Source organism: Anarrhichthys ocellatus, unplaced genomic scaffold (assembly GCF_004355925.1).
Source record: "Anarrhichthys ocellatus isolate YVR2014 unplaced genomic scaffold, GSC_Weel_1.0 scaffold69, whole genome shotgun sequence".
Classification (NCBI taxonomy): Eukaryota; Metazoa; Chordata; class Actinopteri; order Perciformes; family Anarhichadidae; genus Anarrhichthys; species Anarrhichthys ocellatus.
In genome coordinates this window covers 515,878-526,764 of record NW_022280099.1, presented here as the reverse complement: position 1 = coordinate 526,764, position 10,887 = coordinate 515,878, and the positions used below count along the sequence as shown (strand labels likewise).

At 42.8% G+C, this 10,887-nt stretch overlaps 1 protein-coding gene across 7 annotated transcripts in view; it reads left to right on the top strand.

Moving 5' to 3' along the window:
- Positions 1-134: 134 nt before the first annotated feature.
- Positions 135-10,887, top strand: part of LOC116397578 (nesprin-2-like) — a 92,184-nt gene continuing 81,431 nt past the window's right edge. For 4 of the 7 annotated variants that reach the window (XM_031873120.1, XM_031873123.1, XM_031873122.1 and 1 more), the window contains exons 1-6: positions 135-520; positions 1,371-1,718; positions 1,913-2,049; positions 2,662-2,791; positions 3,210-3,383; positions 3,466-9,501. In XM_031873120.1, coding sequence (XP_031728980.1) covers positions 383-520; positions 1,371-1,718; positions 1,913-2,049; positions 2,662-2,791; positions 3,210-3,383; positions 3,466-9,501 — 6,963 coding nt within the window. In that variant the 5' untranslated portion in view covers positions 135-382. The remainder of the gene's footprint in view (positions 521-1,370; positions 1,719-1,912; positions 2,050-2,661; positions 2,792-3,209; positions 3,384-3,465; positions 9,502-10,887) is intronic. The other 3 variants (XM_031873124.1, XM_031873125.1, XM_031873121.1) reach the window with 1 other exon arrangement.

The following is a 10,887-nucleotide window of genomic DNA, read 5'->3' as shown; positions in this document are numbered from 1 at the left end:
ATATATATATAAGGACATGTTTAAATGTTATATAACTGTTATCAATCAGTAGTTGCTAAGGCATTAAATGTTTTATATCAACATAGGACATCTTACATATTTTTCACTTCATTACTAGTGGACCCTTTTATTTAGAGGCAGTTATTTCTTCATAACACCAGGATGTTATGTCATACGACTAAGTTCAAACTCTATTTATAAGCGTCTATATTTAGGACAACCACCACAGCATCGACCTCTCCCCTCCCACTCCATTATCCCGTTGTTTCCCTTCAGCCTCCCTTTTAAAAAGTAGAACACATGTTTGACTAATGGCCGAGTTTCTCTGTCAAATGATATCTGCTGTTGTTTCCAGGAGGCTGTAGCGCACCTGGAGCAGGGCATGCAGGCGGAGAGGCAGTGCACCCAGCTGGTGGAGCAGCACGAAGCAGCCCAGGACTGGCTGAGGGAGCACGTTAAATGCCAAGGAGCTCCTCCAGAGGACAGACGGGGTCTGCACAACGCTGTCAACACTCTGAAGGTGAGATGATGAAACACAGACACACATTGTTAGTTTGAGTCTTGAGAGAAGCGAGTGGCACCGATTTTGATCAATGAAAATATTCATGTTGTATTGCACCAAACAGAAGGAATCCCTTTACTAGAAACAAACCAATACATGCTCCCAAATCTTTTCTCACATTTATAATATAATATAATATATATAATTATTGGAAGCACCAATCGATGAGCCAACAGTCGAAACCGGCGGGTTGTCAGCTGATCGACCATGACCGGTTCCCGGCCAATCAGTCTCATATATACGGCTTTTTTGCCTGTCAAATTTACACACCTGTGCCGCACGATGGTTTTACATCGCGCACACACAGCCACACACACGCAACAAGCATGTCGTGCACACAATGAGAGCTGCTGCACATAGTACAGCCACACACACACACACACACACACACACATCATGTCGTCAGTGTGTAAGTTCCTCAGCCTGTGTGAAGAAGATGTAAAACTTATAATCTGTAACACCTGCAAGTCCAAACTTTTGGTGAGAGAAGGTCCTCTAACTTGGTGCAGTTTTGGAGAAAAGCTATTTAATAGTCAATGTTTTCTTATAAACATACAATTTAATTTCAATTTTCCATAAAAGAAAAGTTACAAAACTATTTTTGGATGCTGTCATTTAAGTTAAGAAGTTAAGAAAGAAAATCAGGTCAGATTTTAGGACATTGGAAGTGGCCAAGACAAGTTATACTGGTGCATCTCTAATAGAAATGTTTACAATTTCTAACCAAATAGTGAACGGCTCTTTCACTCAAATTGTTCTTTCTGCATTTTAATAATCTGGTTCTCCTGTTTCTCCCTCCTGTAACCAGGCCTTGCTGCAGACAGTGGATAGGGAGCAGCGAGAGATGAAGGAGCTGGACTCTTCCAGAGACAGTCTGCTGAGCCTCTGCACCCCAGGAGGTCAGGATGCCCTGACCCTGGAGGTCAGGCATCTCCACGACCTCTGTGCCACCTCGGAGCGGGAGGTGAGGGAGCGCCTGGTGGCCTGTGAGACGCGGCTGGAGGAGCTGGACGGTCAGCTGGCGAGGAGGGCCCAGGGGCTGAAGGAGAGAGCTGCAGCCCTGCAGTGGGAGCTCCGCTCTCTGGATCAGGCGCTCGGTTACAGCGAACCGCAGAACAACATCGCTCAGCTCCAACAGCACTGGCACAGCCTTAAGGTTATTACTGCTCTATTCATCCTGATCTAAAACCTAATGCAGCTATCGCTTTCATCATCTAGTACCAAAGTACCAACAACGACATGTAAAACCACTGCCATGTTCCACCTGCAGTTCTGTGAATTCTGCTAACGCGACGCTGTTGAAGGCCTCTCAAGACTACTCCAGTAATGTTGTTGTCTTTCTCCTGTTAGAACTGTGAGAATTCTCTGAAGGATTTGGATGTGAAAGTTAATGACCTTCACCAGGAAGTAAAGTCTACACCTGCCACTGACGAGCTGCCATCAGAAATTATGAGTCTGGTGAAGTCCTTATCCCAGCAGCACGACAGGTACCATATCTCACCACATGTTCTTATTGTTGCAGTAGTGCTGCCGCACATAGATCAAAACAAAGCATGACTGATTGGTGCCAAGATCTGTTTGATTTATATATTTTTGTTTCGCTCAAGTTGTAGACAAGAAAGAGGTGGTCTGCACATACCTGACCAAGTCACATGACATGCAGTAACATCTGTCCACTTCACCACTGGGGCATTTTAAACTATACAGCTCACTTCTGAATGACAAATCCTCAGCTGGCATCCCTCTATTTCAATTTAGTTTTCAATTATTCTTACATACCAAAAACATGCCTTAGTGGATCATTCTGCTCTTGATGAATGACATGGAAACATAGAGTTCTCCTGATTTATAACCTGTTTGAAACATCCAAAGACTTCATGTCATCTAATGCCTGGTTCCATGAGCTAAGCAATTAGACTCACATTTATACATAAACATTTCTCTGTTGTTATGTTTTTGTTAATCTGTCCTTGCAGTTGTTGCATTTGCACTGTTTAATGCAGAAAGAAAGTCTGTTTTTATGTCATCTAGTATGATGCATGCAGATACCATGCTAAATATTTTCGTATGCAATACATATGATTTCATTGTTTTTACAGTCTAAAGTCCAGGCTGAGTGACCATCAGGAGACGTGCTCTACAAACACAGCTCGCTGTCTGATGGACTGTCTTCACGCCCTGCAGGAATGGAACTACAGCAAACCATCAGAGTCCATTTCTTCTGTGCAGGTTCCTGTCTTTTAATTATTTTACTGTTTTTCCAGGCAATGCAAGTACTTTGCAAGTAAGCATTTGTGCAGTTGAATACATCTGAAAGCTGCCTACTTCATCTTGTTTTCTACTGTGTTTGCATTTTGTGGAGTGATGATGGACCTATGAAGAGTGTCATTCATTCTTTTTATGCTCATATTTTCTAATGTTACCCTTAACTATAATCAGGTAAACTGATGTTGCGAGTTTGTTGCGGAAAATATACATTACATTTTCATCAAAGAAAAGATTTTTGGGATTTGTGTAACATTTTGACTCTAATGGAGCATTTGTCAGTGGCTTATTTATGCTCACTTGGCAATGTGTTATAAATGTTGTTCTGACATTTCACACACAAACACAGATTTAACATTTCTTTTTTTCTTCCTGGTGTTAGGCGACGTTAGAGGAAGGTGAAAAGTTGCAGGCCAGCCTGAGGGAGGCGCTTTCCCACCAGTCGTTTCTAACAGAATGTTTGATGCCAGTCTTGTCTGAGAAACTCCTGAGCCAGGGTTCAGAGACACTCAGAAAAGCAGACACGCACAAGGCTTCTCTCAACCAGAGCTTAAAGGTATTTCAATCATGATCTATTTCATATGAAATTCTAAGTAACTCTGCAGTAATTAATACTGTTTTTACTCTTTCATTCGAAGAAACTTGATGGAAAGAGTAAACAAAAGCTGCCTGATGTCCTTCCTGGTAATCAAGAGGAAACAAAGACATCTGTAGTGGCACCACCACGGAAAAGCAAGCGCTCACCTGAGAAAAAACATCAACAGAAAAACATTCCCTCAACAGAAGAATGTACATCTATTGAGGATGAATTGTCAGTTTCAGCTGAGCTAAAAATTGAGGCTAAAACATTAAAGCCTGCTGTGACAGCAGTCATTGAAGACATAACAGTTGCTGGTGCGGAGCAAACCAGAATTGAATTGACAAAAAATAAATCTCAGAGTCCAACCAATCCTTCAGAACCCTTTACAGCTCAACGTTTCAACACTTCTGAAGAATCACTGTTTAAAAGTATAAAGCCAGATACCTCAGCTGAGCCAGTTGGTGCCGAGCAAATTAAACCTGCTGTTGAAGAATCTGTACTCATCCAAAAGGTCATTGAGCAGTCGGCACCTGGTGTTGGTGAGAAAACTACACCTGTACCATCCAGGAGAAAGTCAAAGACTTTGGCCACTGATACAGAGCCTTCCAAGACTAAGGTGGAGCCCGAAATGGTGAAAACTATTATTACTCAAGGGTCACCCAGAAATCCAATCGGAACTGCTGCTGTAGAAGAAACAAAGCGTATCACAACCATTGTTCTAGATGTATCAGAGCCATTCACGTCTGCCCCTGTGACAACTGACACTAAGTCAGTCACAGAGCAAGCTGAGACCATGGTTGTTGAACAGGCCAAGCTTGGACCTACCAGTAAAGAGTCAAAGAGTACAGACGTGTCCTTAAAGATTACTGTTTCAAAACCTGCACAGATCAAAAGTGACGCTGAGAATCTGATGTCTCTCCAAACTTCAGCGCTTATCACAGAAGCAGATGCTGGGCAACCTAAGTCTGTACGAAAAGGACAAGAGTCCAAGACTTCCAAATCTTCCACAACTTCTGAACCAGTTTCTGAGTTCAAGGAAACTAAGAAAGAACCTGAGAAAGGGAAGACTTCTTCAACTGCTCAGGGGATCTCACAGCCAGTAGAAACTGCTGTTAAGGGAGAAAGTAAGCTCTCGCCAACAAAGTCAAAGAGTCCAAAACTTTCCCCAGAATTTTCTAACAAGGAGAAAACACTGACCGTGGAAAAGTCCAACAGTCAGATGTCTTTACTGAGATCCAAGGAGCAAACTGAAGCAGCTGTTGTGGAGGAAGAAGCTAAGGTTATAACAACCAGGAGAAAGTCAAAGAGTCTTGTCGTTTCCACTGTTCCAGAGCCAGTGTCAGCCGTTGAAAGAACTACAGCTGTGGTGAAAAAACCTGAGAAGTCTTCATCCTCAGAGTTGGCTCCAGCTCCAACTAAAACTGCTGTTTTGGAACAAAGTGAGGTTTTACCACTAAAGCAAAAGTCAACAACACCCGACCAGCAGGCAGCACAGATGACAGAAGAACCTGAAAGTCAGAGAACTGCTTTCAGTTTCAGGGAACAAAAATCAAAGAGTGCTGAACTTACCACAACTTTGCAGCAAATTGGTGCCGATAACATAACTACTAATGTTGAACCTGAAGATAATAAGAAAGAACCTGACTGCCTGAAGTCTTCTTCAACTCCACAGGTGGTTACAGAACCAACTGAAACTACTGTCGTGAAAGAAAAGAAGCTTTCTCCAACCAAAAGAAGACCACAGAGTCGAAAGCTCTCTTTAGAACAAGCTACCAAAGAGGTGGCAGCGACTATGCAAGAGCCTGAAAGTCAAAAGCCTACATTGAGCTCCAGGGAGCAAAATGAAACTTTTGCTGTGGAAGAAACTAAAGTTACACCAACCAGAAGTAAATCAAAGGGTATTGAGGTTTCCACAGTCCCAGAGCCAATGTCTCCCCTTGGTAGAATTACTGTTGTGGAGCCGAAGGAAACAAAACAAGAACCTGAAAATGTTCAAGGGCAAGCCAAAACTGCTGTTGTTGAACAAATTAAGCTTCCACCACCCAAGAGAAAGTCAAAGAGTACAGAATCACCTCTTAAACTAGCTGACACTGAGGCACCTCAGACAAAGATAGAAACTGAAGATCAAACATTTTGCTTGAGTTCCAATGGCCAAAGTAAAAGTATTGTTAAGGAAGAAGCAAAGCGTGTGCCAACCAGAAGGAAGTCAAAGAATGGTGACCTTTCAACAACTTCCGAGACAGTTGTTACCCATAGATCACCTGATGTGGAGCCTGAAAGAAATAAGAAAGAACTAGACGGTCAAATGTCTTCAACTCCAGATGTGGTCATGGGGAAAACTGAAAGTACTGCTGTGGGAAAAGCAGAGCTTTTACCTACCAAAGAAAAGTCAAAAAGTCTTAAACTTTCCTCTGAACTGACAAAGACAAAAGAAGAGCATGACAGTCAGAGGCCATCTTCAACCCCAGAGGTGGTCACAGCAACAACTGAAGTTACTGTTGTGGAAAAAGGTAAACTTTCACCAACCAAAAGAAGGTCAAAGGGTATCAAAATTTCTCCAGATTTTGCTAGCACAGACCGGACAAAGACCAAGGAACAGCCTGACAGTAAGAAGCAATCTTCAACTCAAGAGTTAATCCCAGAAACAACTGAAACTACTGTTGTGGCAAGAGGAGAGCTTTCACCAACCAAAACTAAGTTGAAGGAATTGAAACTATCCCCAGAACTTGCTACCACAGAGCTGACAAAGACCAAGGGAGAGCCTCACAGTCAAAAACCATCTTTATCTCTTGAGGTGGTCACAGCAACAACTGAAATTACTGTTGTGGAAAAAGGAGAGCTTTCCCCTACCAATGGAAAGTCAAAGGGTCTTAAACGCTCTCCAGAACTTGCTACCGTAGAGCTGACGAGGACAAAGGAAGAGCCTGACAGCCAGAGGCCATCTTCAACTCCAGAGGTGATCAAAGCAACAACTGAAGTTACTGTTGTGGAAAAGGGAAAGCTTTCACCAACCAAAAGAAAGTCAAAGGGTCTTAAACCTTTTACAGAACCTGCTTTCACGGGTTTATCTCAAACCAAGGACGTGCCTGATAGTCAAATCATGGATAAACAACCACATTCCGAGCTTCAGGGGCCTAAAACTCGATCTAAAGAGGCCACAGAAGAAGCCATTACCCAGTCTACAAGTACAGCACCTCAAACACAACCACCTCTTTCCACCGAGCCCAGTGGTTTGTCAGACTACATAGCAAAGTTATGGGAAAACACAGTTGAGGGTCAGAAGAGATATCTTGTCCTCGATCTGCCTGAGATTGGTGCAACCCAGACATGTGAGATAAAGCCAGATCAGCAAGAGGCAGAAGGTGTGGCTATAAGTGACTCCACTCAACCTAACTCTGCTGCTTTTGCAGTGGCGCTGCCTCATAAGGCAGAGACAGAACTTTCAGAAATAAGCTCACCCAAGCAAGACTTAATGAAACCAAGTGAAACTGTGAGTCAGTTGAGGCTCACTCAGGAAAGACCCAAAGAGAAAAAGGATTATGATGTTCAGGGAGAGCATTATAAAGTGTCTACACATGACGTGTATGATGCACCTAAGAGTCTGGATGAAAATTCTGTTAAGAAAATCCACTTGGAGCCTGAAGTGCACATTATACAGCTAGATTTACAGGCCAGTCCAGATGAGGGTGAAAACACATCCTTCACAAGAGCAAAAACAATGAATCCACTTCAAACAAGTATCCAGAGTGAAAGAGTACCAGAAAACAAAGATATGACCGCTGCTGATGTGAAGCCAGAGAAGGCTGCAGTTAAGATGACTACAATAAAAGTGCGAGAAAGCCGTGCTGAATGTCAAGACAATGTTACTGAAAGGGACTCTGCCCAACCAACTCCTGCTTGTGAAGCATTGCCCTCAGATGAAGCAGGGACAGAATTCATAGAAATTAGCATATCTGAGCAAGATATGGTGAAACCAAGCCAAACCGAGACTCAAAGAGGGCTCTTTAAAACCAAAAAGGAAAGACCCAAACCTGTCAAGGAACATGGTGTCAGTGAACAGTATTCTACACTCTTGACACATGGCATGGACAATGAACCCAGGAGCTTTGAAGAAAAATCTGAGAGGATGGAGAAACTCCCCATGGGTACTGAAGTGTGCATCCTACAACTAGATATACCGACCAGTCCGGAGAAGGATGAAAAGACATCTGTCACAAGAGCAAAAGAGCTAAGAATAGATATTGTTCAAACAAGTATCCAGAGCGAAAGATTGCCAGAAAACAAAGATATCACGACTACTGATGTTAAGCCAGAAAAAGCTGCTGTTGAAATGACTAAGATGAAGGTGCAACAAAGTAGTACTGAACATCAAGACAATGTGACTCAAAGGGGCTCTGCTCAACTCAAACCGTCTGGTTCTGAAACATTGCAACCACATGAGACAGAATTGATAGAGATAAGATTATATGAGCAAGAAACGGTTAAACCAAGCCATACCGACACTAAGAAGGAAATCATGAAAACTACACAGGATAGAGCTACAGAGTTCAAGGAACATGGGGTCCAAGAAGAGCATCCCAAAGTGTCAACACCTATTATGCACGATGTACCCCAAAGTCTACATGAAAAGTATTTGAGGATGGAGAGAATCCACATGGGCCCTGACGTGCGCATACTACAACTAGATTTACCGACCAGCCTGGAGAAGGATGCAAACACATCAGTCACAAGAGCGAAAGAGCCAAGGATAGATATTGTTCAAACAGGTATCCAACGTGAAAGAACCCCAGAAAACAAAGATAATACTAAATCAGAGAAGACGACCTGTAAAACACAAGTAGAAATGCAACAAATCACCACTGAAAGGCAAGATAATGTAGTTGATTTTGCAGAAGTGAAGCCAAATGAAGCAGAGATAACATCCGCAGGAGTAAGGTTATCACAGCAAAACCCTGTAAAACCAAGCGAAACAGTGATTAAACTAGAGCTTGTGAAAACCACAAAAGAAAGACTCACAGAGGTCAAGGATCGCAATGTGCAAGAAGTGCATGCTAAAGTGTCAAAAAAACACTTGCATGATGCACCCCAGAGCCCGGAGGAAAAGTCTGTTAAGATGTCTCAAGAGTTGGTCACAGCAACAACTGAAATAACTGTTGTGGAAAAAGGAGAACTTTCACCGACAAAGGCTAAGAGTCTTAAACTTTCTCCAGATCTTGCTACCAAGGAGCTGGCAAAGGCCAAGGAAGAGCCTAACAGTCAGAAGCCATCTTCAACTCCACAGGTGGTCACATCACCAACTGAAATTACTGTTGTGGTAAAAGGTGAACTTTCACCAATTGAGAGAAAGTCGAAGGACCTGCAACTTTCCCCAGATATGGCGGCCACAGAGCTGACGAAGACCAAGGAAGAGCCTCACAGTCAGAAGCCGTCTTCAACTCAAGAGGTGCTGACAGCAACAACTGACACTGCTATTGTGGAAAAAGGAGAATTTGTACCAACCAAAGGAAAGTCAAAGGGTCTTAAACTTTCTCCAGAAGTTGCTTCCACAGAGCTGATGATTACCAAAGAAGAGCCTGACAGTCAGAGGCCATATTCAGCGCCAGAGGTGGTCACAGCAACAACTGAAATTACTGTTGTGGAAAAAGGTGAACTTTCCCCAACCAAAATAAAGTCCAAGGGCCTCAAAATCTCTCCAGAACTTGCTACCATGGATATGATCAAAACCAAGGAAGAGCCTGACAGTCAAAGGCCATCCTCAACTCCAGAGATGGTCACAGAGACCACAGAGATTACTGTTGTGGAAAAAGGAAAGCTGTCACCAAGCAAAAAGATGACAACGGATCTGAAACTTTCCTCTGAATTTCCTACCAAAGAGCTGATTGATGTCAAGAAAGAAACTGACAGTCAGAAGTCTTCAGTAGATTCCAGAGAGTCAACTGAATGTCCAATTTTGGAGGAATTTACCATACCAGCCAGAAGGAAGCCAAGGCGTCTTGATGTTTCCACAGCTGAAGAGCATGTCTCTGCTCCTGGTGGAAGTATTGATGTGGAGGCTAAGGAAGAATACAACAGTGTGAATGTTTCAACTGGACAGGTAAGCACAGGAACAACTAAAACTGATGTTGTGAAAGACACTAACCTTCCCCTAACCAAAAGAAAATCAAAGAGTGCAAAGGATTCTTTAGAACTTTCTAGCAAGGAGCTGACAAAGACCAAGCAAAAGCCTCACAGTCATAAGCTAATTTTAAGTCCAGAAGTGGTCGCATCACCAACTGAAATTAGTGTAGTAGAAAAAGATGTTATTTCACCAACCGAAGGAAAGTTAAAGGGTCTTAAACTTTCTCCAGAACTTACTGCCACACAACTGACAAAAAACAAAGAAGAGCCTGACAGTCAAAGGCCATCCTCAACTCCAAAGGTGGTCACAGCAACAGCTGAAATTGCTGTTGTTGAAAAAGGAAATCTTTCGCCAACCAAAAGAATATCAAAGGCTCTGAAAGTTTTTGGGGAATTTGCTACCACAGAGCTTATGGATGTCAAGAAAGAACCTAATAGTCAGATGGATTCAGTTGACTCCAGAGAGCAAACTAAAACTGCAGTTTTAGACAAATTACCAGCCAGTAAGAAGACCAGGTGCCTGGATGTTTCCACAGCTGTAGAGCCAGTCTCTGCTCTTGGTGGAAGTATTGAAGTACAGTCTAAGGAGGCTGAGAAAGAATATTACAGTGGGAGGGCTTCAAGTGGACAGGTAGGAACAGGAGCAATTAAAACTGATGTTGTAAAGCACACTAACCTTCCCATAACCAAAAGTAAATCAAAGAGTAAAAAGGTTTCTTCAGAACTTTCAAGTACGGAGTTGACAAAGACCATGGATGAGCTTTACAGTAAGAAGCCATCTTTAACTCCTGAGGTGGTCACAGTACCATCTGAAATTACTGACATTGCTTTTGTGGGAAAGGGTAAACTTTCACCAACAAAAAGAAAGTTGAAGGGTCTGACACTTTCCCGAGATCTTGCTACCACAGAGCTGACTCAGACCACAGAAAAAACTCAGAGTCAGAAGCCAGAATTAACTCCAGAGATGGTGACGGCAACAACTGAAGTAACTATTTTGGAAAAGGGAGGGCTTTCACCTGCCAAAGGAAAATCAAAGGGTTTTAAACTATACCCAAAACCTGCTACCAAGGAGCTGACAAAGAACACAGAAGACCCTCACATTCATGAGCCATCTTCACCTCTGGATCTGGTAACAGCATCAACTACTATTCATGTTGTGGAGAAAGCTAATCTTTCACCAACATTAATCAAGTCAAGGGGTCTTGAACGTTCCCCAAAACATGCTACTACAGAGCTGACAAGGACCAAGGAAGAGCCTGGCAGTCAGAAGCCATCTTCAACTCCACAGGTGCTCACAGCACCAACCAAAATTACTGTTGTGGAAAAAGATGAACCTTCACAAACCAAAAGAAAGTCAAAGGAT